Source organism: Biomphalaria glabrata, chromosome 9, assembly GCF_947242115.1.
Source record: "Biomphalaria glabrata chromosome 9, xgBioGlab47.1, whole genome shotgun sequence".
In the NCBI taxonomy this organism is placed as follows: Eukaryota; Metazoa; Mollusca; class Gastropoda; family Planorbidae; genus Biomphalaria; species Biomphalaria glabrata.
Window position 1 is genome coordinate 29,253,413 of NC_074719.1, and position 25,312 is coordinate 29,278,724.

General features: G+C 35.8%; 1 protein-coding gene across 5 annotated transcripts in view; it reads right to left on the reverse strand.

Annotated features, from left to right (window-relative positions):
- Positions 1–25,312, reverse strand: part of LOC106052233 (putative leucine-rich repeat-containing protein DDB_G0290503) — an 88,257-nt gene that overhangs the window by 43,844 nt on the left and 19,101 nt on the right. For 4 of the 5 annotated variants that reach the window (XM_056039900.1, XM_056039897.1, XM_056039898.1 and 1 more), the window contains exon 2: positions 11,075–13,550. In XM_056039900.1, coding sequence (XP_055895875.1) covers positions 11,075–13,324 — 2,250 coding nt within the window. In that variant the 5' untranslated portion in view covers positions 13,325–13,550. Of the gene's footprint in view, positions 1–11,074; positions 13,551–24,623; positions 24,725–25,312 lie in introns of those variants that run through there. The other variant, XM_056039899.1, reaches the window with a different exon arrangement.

Here is a 25,312-nt window from a genome sequence, read left to right on the forward strand (position 1 = left end):
AAGCCCTTTATTTCAATTGTGTACCCTAAGCCCTTTATTTCAATTGTGTACCCTAAGCCCTTTATTTCAATTGTGTACCCTAAGCCCTTTATTTCAATTGTGTACCCTAAGTCTTTTATTTCCATTGTGTACCCTAAGTCTTTTATTTCCATTGTGTACCCTAAGCCTTTTATTTCAATTGTGTACCCTAAGCCTTTTATTTCAATTGTGTACCCTAAGCCCTTTATTTCCATTGTGTACCCTAAGCCCTTTATTTCAATTGTGTACCCTAAGCCTTTTATTTCCATTGTGTACCATAAGTCTTTTATTTCAATTGTGTACCCTAAGCCTTTTATTTCAATTGTGTACCCTAAGCCCTTTATTTCAATTGTGTACCCTAAGCCTTTTATTTCAATTGTGTACCCTAAGCCTTTTATTTCAATTGCGTACCCTAAGTCTTTTATTTCAATTGTGTACCCTAAGCCTTTTATTTCAATTGTGTACCCTAAGCCTTTTATTTCAATTGTGTACCCTAAGTCTTTTATTTCAATTGTGTACCCTAAGCCTTTTATTTCAATTGTGTACCCTAAGCCTTTTATTTCAATTGTGTACCCTAAGCCTTTATTTCAATTGTGTACCCTAAGCCTTTTATTTCAATTGTGTACCCTAAGCCTTTTATTTCAATTGTGTACCCTAAGCCTTTTATTTCAATTGTGTACCCTAAGCCCTTTATTTCCATTGTGTACCCTAAGCCCTTTATTTCAATTGTGTACCCTAAGCCTTTTATTTCCATTGTGTACCCTAAGCCTTTTATTTCAATTGTGTACCCTAAGCCCTTTATTTCAATTGTGTACCCTAAGCCCTTTATTTCAATTGTGTACCCTAAGCCCTTTATTTCAATTGTGTACCCTAAGCCCTTTATTTCAATTGTGTACCCTAAGCCCTTTATTTCCATTGTGTACCCTAAGCCCTTTATTTCCATTGTGTACCCTAAGCCTTTTATTTCAATTGTGTACCCTAAGTCTTTTATTTCAATTGTGTACCCTAAGCCCTTTATTTCCATTGTGTACCCTAAGTCTTTTATTTCAATTGTGTACCCTAAGTCTTTTATTTCAATTGTGTACCCTAAGCCCTTTATTTCCATTGTGTACCATAAGCCCTTTATTTCAATTGTGTACCCTAAGCCCTTTATTTCAATTGTGTACCCTAAGCCTTTTATTTCAATTGTGTACCCTAAGTCTTTTATTTCAATTGTGTACCCTAAGCCCTTTATTTCCATTGTGTACCCTAAGTCTTTTATTTCAATTGTGTACCCTAAGTCTTTTATTTCAATTGTGTACCCTAAGCCCTTTATTTCCATTGTGTACCATAAGCCCTTTATTTCAATTGTGTACCCTAAGCCCTTTATTTCAATTGTGTACCCTAAGTCTTTTATTTCAATTATGTACCCTAAGCCTTTTATTTCAATTGTGTACCCTAAGCCCTTTATTTCAATTGTGTACCCTAAGCCTTTTATTTCAATTGTGTACCCTAAGCCCTTTATTTCCATTGTGTACCCTAAGTCTTTTATTTCAATTATGTACCCTAAGCCTTTTATTTCCATTGTGTACCCTAAGCCCTTTATTTCAATTGTGTACCTTAAGCCCTTTATTTGAATTATGTACCCTAAGCCCTTTATTTCCATTGTGTACCCTAAGTCTTTTATTTCAATTGTGTACCCTAAGCCCTTTATTTCCATTGTGTACCCTAAGCCCTTTATTTCAATTGTGTACCCTAAGCCTTTTATTTCAATTGTGTACCCTAAGCCCTTTATTTCAATTGTGTACCCTAAGTCTTTTATTTCAATTGTGTACCCTACGTCTTTTATTTCAATTGTGTACCTTAAGTCTTTTATTTCAATTGTGTACCCTAAGCCTTTTATTTCAATTGTGTACCCTAAGCCTTTTATTTCAATTGTGTACCCTAAGCCTTTTATTTCAATTGTGTACCCTAAGTCTTTTATTTCAATTGTGTACCCTAAGTCTTTTATTTCAATTGTGTACCCTAAGCCCTTTATTTCAATTGTGTACCCTAAGCCCTTTATTTCAATTGTGTACCCTAAGCCCTTTATTTCAATTGTGTACCCTAAGCCCTTTATTTCAATTGTGTACCCTAAGCCCTTTATTTCAATTGTGTACCCTAAGTCTTTTATTTCCATTGTGTACCCTAAGTCTTTTATTTCCATTGTGTACCCTAAGCCTTTTATTTCAATTGTGTACCCTAAGCCTTTTATTTCAATTGTGTACCCTAAGCCCTTTATTTCCATTGTGTACCCTAAGCCCTTTATTTCAATTGTGTACCCTAAGCCTTTTATTTCCATTGTGTACCATAAGTCTTTTATTTCAATTGTGTACCCTAAGCCTTTTATTTCAATTGTGTACCCTAAGCCCTTTATTTCAATTGTGTACCCTAAGCCTTTTATTTCAATTGTGTACCCTAAGCCTTTTATTTCAATTGCGTACCCTAAGCCTTTTATTTCAATTGTGTACCCTAAGCCTTTTATTTCAATTGTGTACCCTAAGCCCTTTATTTCCATTGTGTACCCTAAGCCCTTTATTTCAATTGTGTACCCTAAGCCTTTTATTTCCATTGTGTACCCTAAGCCTTTTATTTCAATTGTGTACCCTAAGCCCTTTATTTCAATTGTGTACCCTAAGCCCTTTATTTCAATTGTGTACCCTAAGCCCTTTATTTCCATTGTGTACCCTAAGCCCTTTATTTCCATTGTGTACCCTAAGCCTTTTATTTCAATTGTGTACCCTAAGTCTTTTATTTCAATTGTGTACCCTAAGCCCTTTATTTCCATTGTGTACCCTAAGTCTTTTATTTCAATTGTGTACCCTAAGTCTTTTATTTCAATTGTGTACCCTAAGCCCTTTATTTCCATTGTGTACCATAAGCCCTTTATTTCAATTGTGTACCCTAAGCCCTTTATTTCCATTGTGTACCCTAAGCCTTTTATTTCAATTGTGTACCCTAAGTCTTTTATTTCAATTGTGTACCCTAAGCCCTTTATTTCAATTGTGTACCCTAAGTCTTTTATTTCAATTGTGTACCCTAAGTCTTTTATTTCAATTGTGTACCCTAAGCCTTTTATTTCAATTGTGTACCCTAAGCCTTTTATTTCAATTGTGTACCCTAAGTCTTTTATTTCAATTGTGTACCCTAAGTCTTTTATTTCAATTGTGTACCCTAAGCCCTTTATTTCAATTGTGTACCCTAAGCCCTTTATTTCAATTGTGTACCCTAAGCCCTTTATTTCAATTGTGTACCCTAAGCCCTTTATTTCAATTGTGTACCCTAAGCCCTTTATTTCAATTGTGTACCCTAAGTCTTTTATTTCCATTGTGTACCCTAAGTCTTTTATTTCCATTGTGTACCCTAAGCCTTTTATTTCAATTGTGTACCCTAAGCCTTTTATTTCAATTGTGTACCCTAAGCCCTTTATTTCCATTGTGTACCCTAAGCCCTTTATTTCAATTGTGTACCCTAAGCCTTTTATTTCCATTGTGTACCATAAGTCTTTTATTTCAATTGTGTACCCTAAGCCTTTTATTTCAATTGTGTACCCTAAGCCCTTTATTTCAATTGTGTACCCTAAGCCTTTTATTTCAATTGTGTACCCTAAGCCTTTTATTTCAATTGCGTACCCTAAGTCTTTTATTTCAATTGTGTACCCTAAGCCTTTTATTTCAATTGTGTACCCTAAGCCTTTTATTTCAATTGTGTACCCTAAGTCTTTTATTTCAATTGTGTACCCTAAGCCTTTTATTTCAATTGTGTACCCTAAGCCTTTTATTTCAATTGTGTACCCTAAGCCTTTATTTCAATTGTGTACCCTAAGCCTTTTATTTCAATTGTGTACCCTAAGCCTTTTATTTCAATTGTGTACCCTAAGCCTTTTATTTCAATTGTGTACCCTAAGCCCTTTATTTCCATTGTGTACCCTAAGCCCTTTATTTCAATTGTGTACCCTAAGCCTTTTATTTCCATTGTGTACCCTAAGCCTTTTATTTCAATTGTGTACCCTAAGCCCTTTATTTCAATTGTGTACCCTAAGCCCTTTATTTCAATTGTGTACCCTAAGCCCTTTATTTCAATTGTGTACCCTAAGCCCTTTATTTCAATTGTGTACCCTAAGCCCTTTATTTCCATTGTGTACCCTAAGCCCTTTATTTCCATTGTGTACCCTAAGCCTTTTATTTCAATTGTGTACCCTAAGTCTTTTATTTCAATTGTGTACCCTAAGCCCTTTATTTCCATTGTGTACCCTAAGTCTTTTATTTCAATTGTGTACCCTAAGTCTTTTATTTCAATTGTGTACCCTAAGCCCTTTATTTCCATTGTGTACCATAAGCCCTTTATTTCAATTGTGTACCCTAAGCCCTTTATTTCAATTGTGTACCCTAAGCCTTTTATTTCAATTGTGTACCCTAAGTCTTTTATTTCAATTGTGTACCCTAAGCCCTTTATTTCCATTGTGTACCCTAAGTCTTTTATTTCAATTGTGTACCCTAAGTCTTTTATTTCAATTGTGTACCCTAAGCCCTTTATTTCCATTGTGTACCATAAGCCCTTTATTTCAATTGTGTACCCTAAGCCCTTTATTTCAATTGTGTACCCTAAGTCTTTTATTTCAATTATGTACCCTAAGCCTTTTATTTCAATTGTGTACCCTAAGCCCTTTATTTCAATTGTGTACCCTAAGCCTTTTATTTCAATTGTGTACCCTAAGCCCTTTATTTCCATTGTGTACCCTAAGTCTTTTATTTCAATTATGTACCCTAAGCCTTTTATTTCCATTGTGTACCCTAAGCCCTTTATTTCAATTGTGTACCTTAAGCCCTTTATTTGAATTATGTACCCTAAGCCCTTTATTTCCATTGTGTACCCTAAGTCTTTTATTTCAATTGTGTACCCTAAGCCCTTTATTTCCATTGTGTACCCTAAGCCCTTTATTTCAATTGTGTACCCTAAGCCTTTTATTTCAATTGTGTACCCTAAGCCCTTTATTTCAATTGTGTACCCTAAGTCTTTTATTTCAATTGTGTACCCTACGTCTTTTATTTCAATTGTGTACCTTAAGTCTTTTATTTCAATTGTGTACCCTAAGCCTTTTATTTCAATTGTGTACCCTAAGTCTTTTATTTCAATTGTGTACCCTAAGTCTTTTATTTCAATTGTGTACCCTAAGTCTTTTATTTCAATTGTGTACCCTAAGTCTTTTATTTCAATTGTGTACCCTAAGTCTTTTATTTTAATTGTGTACCCTAAGCCCTTTATTTCAATTGTGTACCCTAAGCCCTTTATTTCCATTGTGTACCCTAAGCCCTTTATTTCCATTGTGTACCCTAAGCCCTTTATTTCCATTGTGTACCCTAAGCCTTTTATTTCAATTATGTACCCTAAGTCTTTTATTTCCATTGTGTACCCTAAGTCTTTTATTTCAATTATGTACCCTAAGTCTTTTATTTCCATTGTGTACCCTAAGTCTTTTATTTCAATTATGTACCCTAAGCCTTTTATTTCCATTGTGTACCCTAAGCCCTTTATTTCAATTGTGTACCCTAAGCCCTTTATTTCAATTGTGTACCCTAAGTCTTTTATTTCAATTATGTACCCTAAGCCTTTTATTTCAATTATGTACCCTAAGTCTTTTATTTCCATTGTGTACCCTAAGTCTTTTATTTCAATTATGTACCCTAAGCCTTTTATTTCCATTGTGTACCCTAAGGCCTTTATTTCAATTGTGTACCCTAAGCCCTTTATTTCAATTGTGTACCCTAAGTCTTTTATTTCAATTGTGTACCCTAAGTCTTTTATTTCAATTGTGTACCCTAAGCCCTTTATTTCAATTGTGTACCCTAAGCCTTTTATTTCAATTGTGTACCCTAAGCCTTTTATTTCAATTGTGTACCCTAAGGCCTTTATTTCAATTGTGTACCCTAAGCCCTTTATTTCAATTGTGTACCCTAAGCCTTTTATTTCAATTGTGTACCCTAAGCCTTTTATTTCAATTGTGTACCCTAAGCCCTTTATTTCCATTGTGTACCCTAAGCCCTTTATTTCAATTGTGTACCCTAAGTCTTTTATTTCAATTGTGTACCCTAAGTCTTTTATTTCAATTGTGTACCCTAAGCCCTTTATTTCAATTGTGTACCCTAAGTCTTTTATTTCAATTGTGTACCCTAAGTCTTTTATTTCAATTGTGTACCCTAAGCCCTTTATTTCAATTGTGTACCCTAAGCCCTTTATTTCAATTGTGTACCCTAAGCCCTTTATTTCAATTGTGTACCCTAAGCCCTTTATTTCAATTGTGTACCCTAAGCCCTTTATTTCAATTGTGTACCCTAAGCCCTTTATTTCAATTGTGTACCCTAAGCCCTTTATTTCAATTGTGTACCCTAAGCCCTTTATTTCAATTGTGTACCCTAAGCCCTTTATTTCAATTGTGTACCCTAAGCCCTTTATTTCAATTGTGTACCCTAAGCCCTTTATTTCAATTGTGTACCCTAAGCCCTTTATTTCAATTGTGTACCCTAAGCCCTTTATTTCCATTATCTGTACACTACACGTTTAGCACAAGAATTCAGTGTGTACAAGCAAGTCAACCAAATGAGCAGACCTTGCACAATACATATTAGATGGAAGATATCAAACTGATTCTCCAGGTGATAACGACACAGCAACACGCAGACACTAAAACATCGTAATAAAATGAACCTAGCCAATCAATACCTCCCATCCCTTCTCCCAACACACATACACACACACGTAACAATGTTGTTTCTATTCCCAGGTCCCTAGCCTTCCATACAAGACAGATGATCTTAAAATCAATGAGTTGGTTGAAATCAACCGATCAACAGACATTTCCGTTTTGTTTCACAATCGACCATTGTAAATGTGAACAAGTGACCACAAGTGTTCATTCAAAACAAAACAAAAAGTTGGCCTTGTCTTAACTACATTTGTAGTCAGTTTTTGAAAAGACATTTTCTAGCAAGCTTACAATTGGACAGGCTAGATTAATATGGTAACCTTGCTAACATAGTAAATATTTAGTGTAATGTTATTCCCTGACAGAGCGACGCCGCTGATTCCAGCACTTGCAGTTCCTTTGGATACATCAGTTGGAAAACTCTTTATTAAATCTCAAGAACACACATTGAGACTCAAGTAAAAAGTTATCATCCAAAAGACAGGCGCAGATAACACACAACTTTCTTTTTTTTAACAACAACCTCTAACAAATTCAATCTGGTGTTTTATCTTCAGAAGCGTTATCTGCCATCGCCCTAATGTCTTTTGAACAAGCTCTCTCTCTACTAGAGCCTCTCTCTGGGCTATGAGTGTTACCAGGTCTCTACTAGAGCCTCTCTCTGGGCTATGAGTGTTACCAGGTCTCTACTAGAGCCTCTCTCTGGGCTATGAGTGTTACCAAGTCTCTACTAGAGCCTCTCTCTGGGCTATGAGTGTTACCAGGTCTCTACTAGAGCCTCTCTCTGGGCTATGAGTGTGTTACCAGGTCTCTACTAGAGCCTCTCTCTGGGCTATGAGTGTGTTACCAGGTTCAGAAATGCCGTTCTGCCTGATGACGACAGAGGCGCGGTGGTCGAATGGTTAAGCGTTTGGCTTCCGAACTTTAGGTCCTGGGTTCGAATCCCGGTGAAGACTGGGATTTTGAATTTCGGAATTTTTAGGGCTCCCCTGAGTCCACCCAATTCTAATGGGTACCTGACTTTATTTGGGGAAAGTAAAGGCGGTTGGTCGTTGTGCTGGCCACATAACACCCTGCTCGTTAACCGTTGGTTAAACAGATGACCTTAATATCATCTGCCCCATAGATCGCAAGGTCTGAAGGGAAAACTTTACTTTTTTTTACTGATGACGACACATCCTGGCAAAGGACAGGTCGAATCAACAGACCCTAGTTTCCTGTGTTCCAAAGGTGGCTGGTATGGTACTATGGTCCTACTTGACCTAGTGTTCCTAGGTGGCCTGGAACTAATCTAAACATACCCACTTCTTTCCATCCCCCGTTAACTGATAAGATCCTGCCCCATTTCGTCTCCTTCCATTTGACATATAGCAATATTTAGTTCCCAAGTCAACAAATACAGATTCACCTTTACTTTAGATAGGCCTACACGTTATTTTATCCTTCAACTTACGTCATTATAGAAAAGTCACTTACTACTGACTACAACTGAAGTCACATACAACTGACCTACCCTTTTCAAAAGTTAATGTGCAAAAATAATAAATTGTAACATGGGCTAAATTAAACAGGAAAGAAATGTTTTGTTTGCATCAGAAACAAGCTATAGAAAAATTTTTTTTTAAAGAAAGCTTATTGAAAGGAAAGAACCGTTAATTACTGTCATTAACTGAAGATTACAGAGTTTAACCCCCTTTCAGTTATATAAAACGAAATTAATTAATCAGTACTAAATCATTAAATAACTTGTTAATTTTTCTCTTTTTCATGTATTGTCATCGACTATGAATAATTATTTAAAATTTCAACTTGATCGAGAATGGGAAGTGGGAGAAAAAACGTGTCAAAACGTAATGAGGGGATTAAATCCATATATACATCCAAATCTCTCATTAAGTAGCATTTATTCCCTTACTTTGATATCAAACAAAATAATTAACCACCAATAATTAATTAACTAAGTGTCTAATTTTTTAATTGATTTATATCTTGTCATATTTAATGAACAATCGTGCAAAGTTTTAACTTGATCTGAGAATGGGAAATGGGAGGGAAAAAAACTTTGTACCAGACATGCAGACAGACAGACAGACAGACAGAGTGAGTTGATATAGGCTTTGTAAAAAAGAGTCCATGAAGTCCGTGGTATTTTGTTAAAACCTGTTTGGTCATTTTTTAAAAAAGAGGGTATTTAAATTTTGATTTTTCGGCTCCTCCAAACTCTCTGAACACAGAAGAGAACAATAAGTAAAGAACCCTTTCAGAACTTGTCATCTAAAGTGGCTCACGGTTAACGAACAGGATGTCATTTGGCTAGCACAACGACCAACCGCCTTTACTTTTCCTCAACTAATGTCAGGTACCCATTGAGGATGGGTGGACTCGGAGGCGCCTTAAAGATCTCGAAATAAAAAATTCAGTAAGATTCGATCCCCGGATCTCTCGGATCTGCAATAATATTTAATAACTGTCCTCCAAACTTGGAGTAAACTTAGTCAAAAGTTTCCTTCTTTAAACTTCATCTTGGGCTCAATTCTTTCTGTACATCGATATAACGTTATCAATCAGATCTACTTTCTGTTCTTGTAAATCAACTTGTGTTTACAAAATTCTAGTTTTTGTGTGGAGTGTTAATTATTTAAGCCACACAAGATAAACATGTTTTATTAGTTCAAATGTTTGAATATGTCTATAAGAATTGAAACTGTCCTAGTCTCAACCCTCAGCTCAGCGTTAGCGGAAGTGAAAGCATTGGTCGGTAGAGAAAGAAACATGTGCTGGAATTTTTTTTAAAAATGGAAATATTTCCAAACTGAAAAGTCATTCACCAACTGTCCTATAGGTCAAACAGGGGTCATCTAAGAACGAGAAAGTTCAGAGGTGGACACTATTACTTCCACTATGATGTTATCTATCGTCACCAGAACATTAAGCTGATACTTTCAACGCTACATATCTGACCTCGTAATGATACTACATACTAGTCTATGCAAGCTTAATAATCTACTAATACCGTGTTAGTATCAGAAAGTACTTGATCCGTTGCACTAGTAAGCTGAGGCGCCATAGTTTTTATTAAAATCGACTGATTCGGTATCGCAACCAGTATAGACTATAGACCCATTCTACCCCCCCCCCCAACGGAATAAGTAAAGGAAACTATGGGAAGCCATTATTTCGACCTTTCATTCTAAAGACTTCGACATAGCTTAATATTTTCATTCTTCAACTAGAAGAGGAACACACTTGGGTTGAATCGAACAAGTTGTTCAGGGACTTCCTTCCAATATGGGTGACATGTCCTATACTTTTTTAACTAGCAGAGGACCACACTTGGGTTGAATGGAACACTCATTCCTATGACTGAACCCATCCTTAAGTCCTGGCTAGAGGAGGGAGCCTAAACCATCTCAAGTCAATACTCAGCCCCTCCGCAACCTTCATAGTTGATTTCGGCCCGCCACCGCTGCGTCTCTCACACTTCGAGGACGAACAGCAGTTTTCAGCTGTAGCTGGCACCTCCCAACGTACAAATCACGCTAACGGACTAGAACAGTCTACAGCATCAAGTCAGAGGGATAAGCATCTGAGAGGAACACGACTAAACGCAGGATCATTAGAGCTAAGTTTTCAAAAACAATAGAGCTCTCATAATCGTACATATCAGCAGTCAATAGGATGATTTCACTGATCTTTATTGATAGATTACTTTAGGATTAATCATTACTCTCACCATCATTGCTGTCCCTTTCTTATTTACCTTATATGTTACATTCAATAGTTTCATCTTTCAAACTGAAGTCATCCTTTTCTATATTGTACCTTTTCTGTTTACCAACCAGTAATGTGAGCTGGTCTATGGTGTCGTTAGAAACCCCTAGACCTAACGTCACCAAAACTAAATTATTTCAATAATTAATTGATTTTAATGTTATCGCCTTGCTGGGTGCACGCCAAACATGCAGCCCTTACAGCTACTATTACCTCTGTTCTGAGCTGTATCATTAGTCATCACATTGAATGTTTCCAGCTTTTGTGAACTTTATAGCCATTTGTAATTTGAATTTATTTGTGTTTTATCTGCATTGAACCTTATAACTTAAGTTTTGATATCGCCTACTTTCATAAAACGAATGGAACTGGACCCAAACTTCAGAAGATAGTTCGATTCCGATGTTAAATTAAAGCCATGCCAGATGAACAATTATTTTGTTAATGTCTAATAAAAAATTAGATTTTTTGAAAGTGAGAGATAACTATGGTACAGTTTTAGCGAGTGTAGTGAGTGTATTCCTGCATTAGATCTCTAGTTTGTTTTCACTACTGTGCACTTACCTTTGTATGTTGAGATGACGCTCTGGTAGGACTGATTAAAATGCTATCCACTTGCATGTGCGTTGTCCTCTGAGAATCTTCGGCTAGAGAGCTGCCAACATTGCTCTTTTCCTCAGCTTCATCGCTATCCTTATTTTGTTTCTCTCCAAAAACTGGATCAGCATTCAAGTCATTATCCACTACAGTAGTATTAGAGTTATGTGAAACAGATTTCTCTTCTTGAATTTGATCACACTTACAAGTTACATTGTCGTCCGTATCGATGAGATCATTACATTTGTGTAATTCACTGTTGTCATTGACAGTTTTATCTCCCTTTATCAATGTAACGCTGTTGCAAGTATTAGGCATCTTCTCCCTGTCCATGTTGGTGTTAGCAGGGACTTCATTGTCCATGACTTGTCTGAGGAGATACATCTCAGTCAGCCTCTGTCTACTTTCATCCAATATCAAAGTATGCGGGTGCATGATATGCCACCTTTCTGCCAACTCATTGAATGGTTTACCTTTTTTCTTTTTCTCCTCAACATTGTGAGCAGCCTTCCATTGCTTTCCATTTCTTTCATCAATATTTGTAGTCGGGGATTGAAGAGCATTGCTATGAACACCATTCTTAAGAGTCGTAGTTTCCTCTTGGTTACCATGTCCATCAAAATAATTACTGGTAGATGTCACATTTACTTTCACGTTGATTTTATCGCGATGTATAGCGTGCCGTAGCTGATCAGCATTCATCATTTGTTGAAGTGTATTGTTTACTTCATCCCCATTAGTAGACTGCTGTACCTTATCATTGACTTCATCCCCATTAGTAGACTGCTGTACCTTATCATTGACTTCATCCCCATTAGTAGACTGCTGTACCTTATCATTGAATTCATCCCCATTAGTAGACTGCTGTACCTTATCATTGACTTCATCCCCATTAGTAGACTGCTGTACCTTATCATTGACTTCATCCCCATTAGTAGACTGCTGTACCTTATCATTGAATTCATCCCCATTAGTAGACTGCTGTACCTTATCATTGACTTCATCCCCATTAGTAGACTGCTGTACCTTATCATTGACTTCATCCCCATTAGTAGACTGCTGTACCTTATCATTGACTTCATCCCCGTTAGTAGACTGCTGTACCTTATCATTGACTTCATCCCCGTTAGTAGACTGCTGTACCTTATCATTGACTTCATCCCCATTAGTAGACTGCTGTACCTTATCATTGACTTCATCCCCATTAGTAGACTGCTGTACCTTATCATTGACTTCATCCCCATTAGTAGACTGCTGTACCTTATCATTGACTTCATCCCCGTTAGTAGACTGCTGTACCTTATCATTGACTTCATCCCCATTAGTAGATTGTTGTAGTTTATAGTAAGCTTCATACTCATTCGTAGATTGTTGTAGTTTATCATTTATTTCATTGTCGTTTGTAGATTGCTGTTTATCGCTTACTTCCTTTCCATTCGTCAATAGTTGTTTATCGTTAAGATCATCCCTATGTATATGTTTCAGTAGGTTATCGTTTTCTCTACTTTCAAGACAACTGAATTCTTCTAAAGCATCTATTTGAGAAGCAGTTCTTTCTATTGAGATCTCACTTTCAGCTGTCTCAACATGACAAATAATCGTTGTTCCTATTTGATCCGTAATGAAACTGTTTATTTGATCCGTTCCTTCAACATTGTGTTCACACGTAGTGAAAGGGATCTCACAATTTTCGTTTAAATCGGTTTTGATTTCACTTCTCTGTTCAAACTTCTCAAATTGTTTGTCTTGGCACTGAAGGTTCATCTTTTCCTTGATGACTGAACTTTTCAAGACTTCTTTAGGTGCTGAACTTTTCAAGACTTCTTTAGGTGCTGAACTTTTCAAGACTTCTTTAGGTGCTGAACTTTTCAAGACTTCTTTAGGTGCTGAACTTTTCAAGACTTCTTTAGGTGCTGAACTTTTCAAGACTTCTTTAGGTGCTGAGCCATCTCTGCTGGTCTGTGATGCTTCATTCTCAATGGTGATAGAATTGGATTTCTTTTTCTTCCTTTTCTTTCTTTTCTTTTTCTCTCCAGAATTTTGTTGCTTTACTTTTGGATGTTTCATTGGAATGGGTTGCCTGTCCATCCCTGGTGTTCCACTTGTGTCAGTGTCATTGCTCTCATCTTTATTGCCCTCTACTGTGTCATTAGCGTCTTCAGAATCTACGGTTTTGTCAGTTTTAATGCCATTGGTGACATTGGCCTCACTGCACATGATGTCAGCTCACAGAAATGTGGAAAAATGTTATTTGTAAAAAATAATTGTCACGTGACAATGTTTCTCTAATTTTAAAAAGCTTCTTAGTGGGAATCTCAGTGTGTTGACTCATTCATCAAAAAAAAACGAACTATTCTGATTTCCTGCAGATGAGGTGAGGTCTTTTGTTACTATGAAGTTCAATGAATGAAGTAGACGTCAAACAACTTGTAGCATTCTTTACCTAAGAAGACAAAAAAAAGACAATATATACAATATCTTGAGTATTACTATGTGTTTAACAAAGACATTTATGTATGATTAGACAAGAGTTCACGATGAAATGTGCACATTTCTCAAGGGGCACTTTTAGTGTCACAATCTCTGTACTCTTATGGATCTCAAAGAAGACCAATAGAGATGACAAGCATCTTATATATAGACGAGTTAGGGGGAGGGACACGCACAACATTGTCAAGAGGACTTGATCGATTTATGGTCCCAAAGTAACTTGTGACATAACTCAATGGTTCTCAAACTACATATGACGTCCATCAAACTGAAAAAAAAAAAAAAAGGTTCGCGCCCCTTTACTTGGTCAGCTGCTATGGGTCTAAGCTATAAGCTTTTCCAGAGGGGGTGCAGAGGATTTTTAAAAAAAGATTAGAATAGAATAGAAAAACGTGTAACACAAATTTCGTTGTTTTTTTTTTCCTTTTACTTATTAAATGAATGTTTATTCAAAGGTGTCCATTTCGATTGTCCAAGCGTTTTCCTGTCTACTGAGCTGTAGGAAATCATTCTCCTTAAGTCTGCAACGTACATTTTCTCATACTAGTAACTCTGGTGCAGTTTTTTTTTTAAATGATATAAGGAAGAAGTGTTGAAACGTGTCACGAGTCGTGACCTATTTCGACCAGTTTCTAGAAGCGCGAGGTCAAGCCAGTTCTGTCCAGCGTAAACAAGTTAATTTTAGGTATCCAATCAAAGAAAGAGGTTAAGGGAAAAATAGAACACGTAAGCTTCTAGAAGGTCAAAGTTACTAAAATAATTATCTGAGAAGGTTGCATGATTCTGGAACGTACGATCAAAGAAAGTATAAATTAGGGGAAAGTCAGTTAGACGGGGTCCTCGCATAGTAGTAGTTCTTGTAGAGCGATGGTCCTCGCATAGTAGTAGTTCTTGTAGAGCGATGGTCCTCGCATAGTAGTAGTTCTTGTAGAGCGATGGTCCTCGCTTAATCCTCGATTAGTAATGGTTTTCAGTTTTGTGATATTAGCGGGTCCATTTAATTAAAGTTTTTTAGTTGAAGTTGAAGTTATGCTAAGTGAAGTTTCATGTATCTTTAAGTTTTATTTAAGAAGTATGAAGTCAAGTTGTTATTGAATTGAGAAGTCATTTTATGTGAAAGTTGAAAAAGTATTATTACAGAAGTTTTGAAGAAAATACAAAGCTGTTTCTTCACTTCATTGAGTTATCAAGTTTGATAATATAATCCCCGGCAAGTGTGTTCGTCACAAACGCATTCTAAGCTGCAGTAGGACGGGGAACCATTCTGGCATGCCATTATGGTGCAAGAGTTTTTAGAAAGTTTTGAGGCGATCTTATTGCAGACAACTATGGTTTTTAAACAGAAGTATGCATTCTAATCAATAAAATAATAAACATTATAAATAATTCATTACTTTATTAATATTTGAAAAGATATTTATAACTACAATGAAAATACATTTTTGTCTCTTGAAAAAAAAAATTACGCTCCATTGTCAACAGGCCGCCTCCCCTACAGTTTGAGAAATGAAATGGATGAGATTGTTTTATTAACTTCACCAGAGAGGTCGTAATGACCTCTGTGTCTTTCCCAAGTCAGGATAAAGGAGGAGGCTCGGGCATAGGGCTAGCAACTCCACCCTAACAACTACAGAAAGCCAACAACAGATAAAAAACTTTGTCCTGAGAGCAGAAAACTCAAAGTGATGAAAGCCAAAAGAAAGCTGCTAAGCAGAATATCCTTCTAGCGACTAGGAAACTAATACATAGGCACACAGAATATCCTTCTAGCGACTAGGAAACTAATACATAGGCACATAGAATATCCTTCTAGCGACTAGGAAACTAATACATAGGCACATAGAATATCCTTCTAGCGACTAGGAAACTAATACATAGGCACATAGAATATCCTTCTAGCGACTAGGAAACTAATACATAGGCACACAGAATATCCTTCTAGCGACTAGGAAACTAATACATAGGCACATAGAATATCCTTCTAGCGACTAGGAAACTAATACATAAGCACACAGAATATCCTTCTAGCGACTAGGAAACTAATACATAGGCACACAGAATATCCTTCTAGCGACTAGGAAACTAATACATAGGCACACAGAATATCCTTCTAGCGACTAGGAAACTAATACATAGGCACATAGAATATCCTTCTAGCGACTAGGAAACTAATACATAGGCACATAGAATATCCTTCTAGCGACTAGGAAACTAATACATAGGCACATAGAATATCCTTCTAGCGACTAGGAAACTTAATACATAGGCACATAGAATATCCTTCTAGCGACTAGGAAACTAATACATAGGCACATAGAATATCCTTCTAGCGACTAGGAAACTAATACATAGGCACATAGAATATCCTTCTAACGACTAGGAAACTAATACATAGGCACACAGAATATCCTTCTAGCGACTAGGAAACTAATACATAGGCACATAGAATATCCTTCTAGCGACTAGGAAACTAATACATAGGCACATAGAATGTGAGGACCATGTAGGAAAGTGGAAAATCAATGCAGATGGCAGCTGAAATGAGAAAGAACATCTCAGCTTGAGAACTTTTATTGTACTCTGGACAATGAGGAGATTGACGTTCCACACCCACAATGAGTAGGGCAAGAACAAAAGGATGGGAAGCTCATGGACGCAGGAGAATAGCAGCAACCTTCAGAACTAACAAGCAGAGAATACACTTGAATATCATTCATGTCCCCACAAATGATGGTGATGAGGAGGATAAAGATCAGTTCTACAGTAGGTTGCAAAAGATCCTTGGTACATAGCTAGACAAGGATGATACTGTCCTAATGGGAGACTTTAATGCTAAAGTATGAGGTGGGCACCCAAACTCTTGGAGAAATCAATGAAACTGGAGAAAGATTCCTATAGACTACGTATGTGTCGTAAATAGCTTGGAGGCAGTTTACTTTTTATCACAGAAAGATACATTTGGAGATCACTAGACAATAGGACTGAAAACCAGAGCGACAATATTTGTATCAGCAAAATGTTGAACGACCATTACACGATGGTAGGGTACGAAGTGGGCAGCCCAAGACTTCAAGCACACACAAGAGAATGAAATAACCCTAACCACATTGACTATCTAGTACTCGCTAACCACATTACAATCTAATACTCTCTAACCTCATTACAATCGAGTACTCGCTAAACACATTGACTATCTAGTATTCGCTAAACACAAGGACTAGGCATTTTAAGGCTACTACTATTTTGTTTGTCAGCTGTATTTAGTTTCTATAAGACTCTATAGGGTGTAGGCGGAAACTTTCTAGAATGTTCAAAGGATGCCAGATACTAATGAAAACATTGGGTGTGTTTCTTTCCGCTCCTGCTTAACAGTGAAAACCAGTATGTCTTTTTTAAACATGGCTGGACAGTAACTGTAGTATTCCTTGACATTCTTTCTACGTCTATTCCAAATATTGTCATTTTATTTACTTAGATGGGAGGACAGCATTTTTCCTATTTCTGCTTAATGCAACCCGTTAAGTCTACTTGATAATTATCTTTCTTGAGTCGTAATCGTCCGCTTGCAATCGGGGGAAGCCCAGGCCGGAAGGAAAAGAAACATTTAATGACAGACAAACTTTTTTTGAGGGCATTCGGAATTGATGAAAAAAACAATAGCTTTAGAATGGCACCGTTGTACAAAAATATATCCAGTGGGATGAGTCCGGATACCGCGGATCGGTAATTTGGATTTTTTTTCAATAAAGCATACACTGAAATAAATGGTCTAAAACAAAAAAAAAACAGTTGAAATGTGACTTCCCTGTAGGTTTTAGAAACTATGGAAACCACACTTAGGGAACAAGCTTGTGTTACTTGGAACAAACAATTTAATCCCAATTTGTCTCTAGGTATGACTCTTCCTATGTCCTAAACCAATTACCACCGTATCTAGTAGAATGGACCTCATTCACCAATCGTAAACAAACAACATTTAGCCACGTGGTGCTCTATCTCTTCTATATAATTTACGATCTCATGTTTAATTTATGATGGTTGTCACGTGACAGTTTTTTCTTGTTGTTTTATCAATAAGATCACGTGACTAAATGTTGTTTGTTTACGATTGGTGAATGAGGTCCATTCCCCCGTCATGCGACTGAGTGCAAATCATCAACAACGACTGTCAACTAGCACTCAATACAGTACCTTTGTGAACTCTCGGCGTTCTTTGGTCTCTCTTTATCTTAACATGGTGAGTAGGACGGAACAGCAAGTGTTATGTAAGTAGATACACAACTAACTCCTGTAATACCAGTCCTATTGTTATGCATGTAGATATATCAATGGAATTGTTATGTATGTATATACACAGCTAACTCCTGTAATACCACTCCAATTGCTATGTTATGTATACATGTAGCTCATGGAATACCAGTTCAATGGTCAAGTATGTATACAACTAACTTCTGGAATATGTCGTTAGAAAATACGTGCCAGCACGTGTAGGTACGTGCGAGTGATGAGTTGTTTGAAGGCCTGTGTTAGCCATATGGTAGGACTATTTGTGCTGAGTGAAATATTAATTTGCTTCAAGTTTGGTCCTTGGACTCCTAGTTTTGCTCAATCAATAGACCCGCTGAGAAATCCTTGGTTTGGCGTCCAGTGATAGCGCCATGGCAATGTTTAGTGGAACTCATGGTATGCAGTGTTCTAACTGGGAATTGTTCTCACCCATTTTTAGCGGCGCCCGAAAGGGCAAAAGACGCTATTAGTTTTGTGTGGAATGTCTGTTCGTCCGTCCGTCCCGCTTAGATCTCGTAAACTTGAAAACATAAGGAAAATCTGACATCATAATATTTTAGACTTTAGACCATTCAAAGTTCTGATGCAACGGCTACTTTTTTCTTTTCTGAAAGCGAAAATTTTTTTTAAATCACTTATGCAAGCGTTTTTTTTTTTCATAAAAATACACCACTTTTACAACTATTCACTATTAATAGTAACAAACACCGGAGGCTCTTTAGTAGGGGAGTGGACTATATAACATATTTATAACACATTTATGCAAATGTTTTTTTTTTGTGTTTTTTTTTTCAAAATTGTATTTCAAAGTTAAGTAAGTTCTGTCATACTAACTACTATATTTATACAAAAAAAAAAATGTTTACTTTTTTTAAAGAGAAAAAATCTATTTAGTATGCATATAATTTGGACATAATTTAAAACAACAATTAACAAGAATTTTTTTTTTTTTTTTTTTTTTTATATTATCGCGTGAACTGCATTGTCACATAATAGCCATCGAACACTGAACTAAAGGAAAATTATTATTTTTTTACGGAAATAATTTTTACGTAAGGATTTGAATAAGAGATTGACCCTTAACAAAACAATTAGATCATTAGATATTCATTATAAGACATCAGTTAGGCCAGGTTCACATTTAACTCCACATTCACTTTCACCTATCCTTAGGTCTGCTGGACCGCTGGGGCACCACGAAAGATCTGTCAACCTTCTTTCTCCATTCTTCTCTGTCATTTGTCTTTGGTAGAATTTCATTCTGATAATATTGAAACCTGTCTTTTTACCTGCCTGGGTGGACCACTTCGGGAGCCGATTTTGAGTTTGTTTCCACACAAACTGTCTTTCTAACATTGTTTTGTATGTATCCACGCGATCTTAAAGTAATAATATAGAGGAAGGAGGGAGGGAAATAGATAGATAGATAGATAGATAGATACTCTTGGATATACGTGTGGATGAAGTATGTACTGCTGACAGACAGACAGACAGACAGATAGATAGATAGATAGATAGATAGATAGATAGATAGATAGATAGATAGATAGATAGATAGATAGATAGATAGATAGATAGATACTCTTGGATATACGTGTGGATGAAGTATGTACTGCTGACTGACAGACAGACAGACAGACAGATAGATAGATAGATAGATAGATAGATAGATAGATAGATAGATAGATAGATAGATAGATAGATAGATAGATAGTCTTGGATATACGTGTGGATGAAGTATGTACTGCTGATTTTCTCTTGTGGATCGTCAATGTCACAGCTCAATCAGTTCGTTGGATACAAACATTGGGTGACTATTTTAGTCAGAAATAGAGAGACTTCAGAGAGTTAGGGAGAAAATAATCAGTCAGTGATTCGATAAGCAAAATAGTTTGTACAAAAAATACATTAAAATGAAAAGCTTACATTGAGTGCAATAGGGTTTGTTGGACTAGTCCGTTTCGTTTCTTTGATTAAAAAGTACTGGGCCGGAAGTCGCTTTTTTCCCTATATAACTTTGTATTTTTCAGTTTTCTTTTTAAATTAAACTGACATTATTATGCTATAATTTTAAGTGTACCTGATAGAGAAAAAAATTCTGCACAAAAATACGGGTAGTTGGGATATAACCCGATAGAGGCTATAAAAGAAAAGACCTGAAACTAACGCGTGAAACTACACATTTACAGTACTTTATTTGATGAGTATTTTACCCAAGATCTGTGTTGTTTTTTTAGGACTAGCTTATTTCATGTACCCGGCATTTTCCGATACACAATTTCATACACAAAATAATTGTTGAAAAAAATTGTAGTGATTTTAAACTTTAAACGATTACTTAAAAAGGTGTTACTCTAATCAATTTTGAATATTATTTTGTTATGAATGTCACTGTTTATTTTGTGTCTGTTCTAGTTTCTTAAATTTTTCTTGTGTAAAGGGGTCGTTTTTCTCCTAACCTGATTTCTCCAAGCAGCCTTTGTAAAATATTGGTCCTAAATAATGCTATGTTTATAAACGAAAAATCGCATGGCTGCATTTTGATGAATGTACGTGTTCGTTCAATATATTTTATATTACTAGGTAACTATAAATAACCGCATAAATAGACGTAAGTTTAATTTTTTTTTCTGTTAGATAAAGTCATATGGCAAATTTTTGTTTATATCCTAATTCTAAAAAGGAATAATAATAGAATTATACAGTAAAATAATCACTAAGTTTTTCTTTTAATAGTTTTGAAAGTCTAACTGATAAGATTACAAAGAGAGTTTGTGTTTTTGCAGATGCACACAAGCTACATTATTAGTCAGTCCATCTCTTCTAATTGTTTAGAAATGAGAGTAAAAATGTAGGCTTCGATATTTTTAGCCGAATTTAAGAAGTTACAAACTTCAAACAACTAATATATTGCCTCTTCCATAAAACTTTGTATTTAAAAAATAAATGTATCCAATGCTCGAAATCCTGCTTGTATACTTAGGCCCTATTTAAATCGATCAGGTATCAATGTATTAAGTAGCAATAGGCACCGCAAAAAAATTAAATGAAAGAAGATTGAGATACACATATATTTTTGTGACGGTACGCACCGGTACGGGGTACCGGCACCTTTTTTCAATGTCAGGAAAAATGATTACTTTTCTTGTAATTCAACGTTAATTGTTAATTTATTAGTAGTTGAAAGTTAGGCAATCTATCACTGAGTACCGGAGCCTCTTTTTTTATTTTTACCAAAAAAAAGCACTTTATATACTTTCAGCTGACATGCCGTATTATTAAAAACACCTCTATGTGAACTTCTCAATCATCTAGAGTCTTAGACAGTCATTATTTTAGACTAGATTTAAGTAGAGTCTAGACCTAGATTTAGTAGGCCTATTATTATATAAAAAAAAATAATAATCAGTCATTATAGACATCATTCGCAATTTTATTATTAGGTCTAGGCATTGAAAAGTAAATCTATTAATAAACTATAATAGATCTAAGTCTAAGTACTAACTTATTAAATAAGTCATTATAAGTAGTATTGTATAGATCTAGATTGACTAGATTATAGATAGATAATCTAATAATTAAAAAACTTTAGTCTTTATTAATATCTATACTTTTTTCTAATAAAAACTGACTATAGGCATAGCATAGGCTAGACTCGACAATCTAATCTCAAGATAGAATCTATACTATTACTATCTAGATCTATTCGATTTTTATATATAGATCTAGACTAGAATTAGATTATAGATCTAAATATACTAATGGAGAGATGATATGAGGTGTTAGCTAATAGCGTTGCACAAGAAACAAACCTGGGTTTTTCTAAACTCTAATACTTGGTATGTAATAGTAAAACAGCACCTACCTAAATAAATCGTAACTAGCAATCAAAAACCTATATTTATTGTAGTATATATATAGGTCTGTGGTTGTATTTTATATAGCCTTCGTAACTTCTTCTATAGAGAAATGCCTTTTGTAATTTCTTTTACTGAAAATTGGGCTATTCGCGTCTGACACATATATAATTTTTATGTTCAGCAACAAACCCTATTGCATTTATTATTTTTAATCAATCATGTAATTAATTTTAACTGGATTTAAACTAACAATAATAAATGTGTGCGATTAGTAATATTTGTTTTCGTTGTTTTTGTTTGACGAAACTTGTATGCGTATAGTATATGCATGAGCTAGGGTCTAAACTCTGAACACTTTAGTGGAAGAAGGTTTCCGTGCTGCATTATCAAAAACATTTTTTTTTTAAAGTTGCTGGATTGTGCTTTCGAACTTGAGCCTACACGTTGGAGGCCAACTTGTTAAACACTGTGCTATCCAAGTACTTCTAAAAGTAGAAGGTTTTATAGTCTATGGAAAGTTTAGCGAATAACCTAATTCCCTACAACAAGGTTATCACTCCTTAGCTTAGTAGGTCTTCTGTCTCAATATAAAACTAAAGTACCAGGTGAACGAGCCTCGCTCGGATGAATAATTTGTTAAGGAAAGATATATGCCCGAAGTCATTTTGGGAATATTGTCGTAATTACGAAAAGTCCTCCTACAGTCTAGACAAACCACAGCTCACGTCGTGTCGTTTTACAATGCATCTTTTGCGTAAAACTATTGGGTTATTATTGGCTTTTCAGAAAGTCTTTGCAGTGTAACTTCTAAAATGGTTACGTTCTGACATTTAATATTGCAATTAGTATATTCATTATGGCTTTAGTACGAAGCATCAAGTGATGCAAAATCTCTACGTTATAGGGTAAAACGTGCAACTTGTAACAAAGTAAAATAGTACATTTTTTCCTATGAGACTTAAAAACATCGCGTTAGTATTCCAAAGAAGCGTTATTGTTGGGCATCTCTGTTACGCCGACCACCCTTCAGCTCACTAAAAAAAAGTGCCCTGCCCAGCGTGACTGTCGGACTATAAGAAGTTCATACCATTTCGCAAGAATATCGCTGTTTGTAGTGCGGTCTTTCCATCGTATGTCCATGATGGTATGCAAATATCTTTGGTGAAGGCGTTCAAGAAGTCCTAGTTGCCTTCTATAAAGTAATCATATGTCTCAGATCCACAAAGAGGGGTTGAGAGAACTACTGCTTGGTAGACACTTGATTTTTGTAGACAGGCGGAGCGATTTATTTCGCCACACTCTCGCTTGGAGGCTTCCAAAAGCACGACCATCCCTGATCACATATCAATCGTTTGATACTATGCTTACCAGATATGTGAAGTTATCTACCACGTTAAGGGATGTCTATGCTAGGTGATCTTTGGGTTGAGTAGGTTTTAGTGGGTGACTTCTGGAACATGACTTCCGCGAACTTTCATAAGCCCCGCGCCAACTCTAGGTGTAAATTATTAAATTAAATCATTATAACTTATAATAGGGTTATCTGAAACTCATAAAAATGTCCTTTACAAAGACAATATTGTCATTTTGGGTTATCCATCAATAAGGTAAACGCCAATCCTACGCGAGATAAAAAAAAAAAACGGCATCGTCAGCTTTCATTTAATAAAAATGTTATGCAAAGACGAACTTATTTTCTAATACAAAATCTTAATTTTCACTGATTGGGCCGCGCGCAATCCATTTCACATTGGACCCCGCAACTGTTAGGGCCGGTCCTGATTATCATGTTCAGTGTGTAAGGCATAGATAAGTTGTGTTATGACCACTTCCTATGTTTTGGTATGGGACAGTAGACTTTGAAGCTTAAACACATTGCAATAATTCACCAGCAAAATAATAAAGTAAAAGCTACCTACGGGTCTACACAATTAAAGTGAAAACATTTTATAAAGCCTTTAAAAGACAATAACTAATCATACATCAACAAATGTAATTTCATTATTTTTCCTCCATAGTTACAATAAGTCAACTAAACAGATCTAGTCTCTAGATGTAACAACACAAACAAGTCAACTAAACAGATCTAGTCTCTAACAACACAAACAAGTCAACTAAACAGATCTAGTCTCTAACAACACAAACAAGTCAACTAAACAGATCTAGTCTCTAACAACTAGTCTCTAGATGTAACAACACAAACAAGTCAACTAAACAGATCTAGTCTCTAGATGTAACAACACAAACAAGTCAACTAAACAGATCTAGTCTCTAGATGTAACAACACAATCAAGTCAACTAAACAGATCTAGTCTCTAGATGTAACAACACAAACAAGTCAACTAAACAGATCTAGTCTCTAGATGTAACAACACAAACAAGTCAACTAAACAGATCTAGTCTCTAACAACTAGTCTCTAGATGTAACAACACAAACAAGTCAACTAAACAGATCTAGTCTCTAGATGTAACAACACAAACAAGTCAACTAAACAGATCTAGTCTCTAGATGTAACAACACAATCAAGTTAACTAAACAGATCTAGTCTCTAGATGTAACAACACAAACAAGTCAACTAAACAGATCTAGTCTCTAGATGTAACAACACAAACAAGTCAACTAAACAGATCTAGTCTCTAACAACTAGTCTCTAGATGTAACAACACAAACAAGTCAACTAAACAGATCTAGTCTCTAGATGTAACAACACAAACAAGTCAACTAAACAGATCTAGTCTCTAGATGTAACAACACAAACAAGTCAACTAAACAGATCTAGTCTCTAGATGTAACAACACAATCAAGTCAACTAAACATATCTAGTCTCTAGATGTAACAACACAAGTCAAATAAACAGATATAGTGTCTAAATGCTTACATTTACAGTAAGAACTTAAGTTCCCAAGAAGTTTTGATACCAGAACCTAAAGTAACTAAGACAGCGTGCGTACATGCCCTAAACACACACACGCACATGCAGTGCACGCGCAATGAAAAAAAAAAAGTCTGACAAAGAGAGGCCACGCTTACTTTAGTCAACACATCAAAAAACGATGCGGCAACGGGGACATAATTGGTCGATTTTGTAAAGGGGAAGAAATTGTAAACAACACATGGGAAACATGAGTAGATCAACTAGCTTCTAGCGTAACTTCCTAGGAAATACATAATGCTATTGCTATATGCACAAAGAAACACGAGCTTCTAATTTTAGAACACATTCAAGTGTTGCTCATTTAATAGCGGAGTTTTTTTGTTTCCGTCGGCGAAGAGTAAATTGGTGAATCAATACACGGCAGCAAGGCAAACAATTGAAAAACTAGTACTAGGAGCCTGACAGAGTACTTTATAACTACAAGCGCTAGGGTAGCCTGAATACAAAAGTACAAATCTCGCGTTTTATCTAAAATGATACCAGTGGAGAGAGAAAAAAATTAATGATTGCACTACTCAATTTTATGAAGAGTTTTAGTGATTAAGAAAATTGACGACAAAACTTCATATTTTGAGGAGATGCATGTCTTGCATGAAATTAAGACATTCTCCACAGTACTTATGACTCAGTGT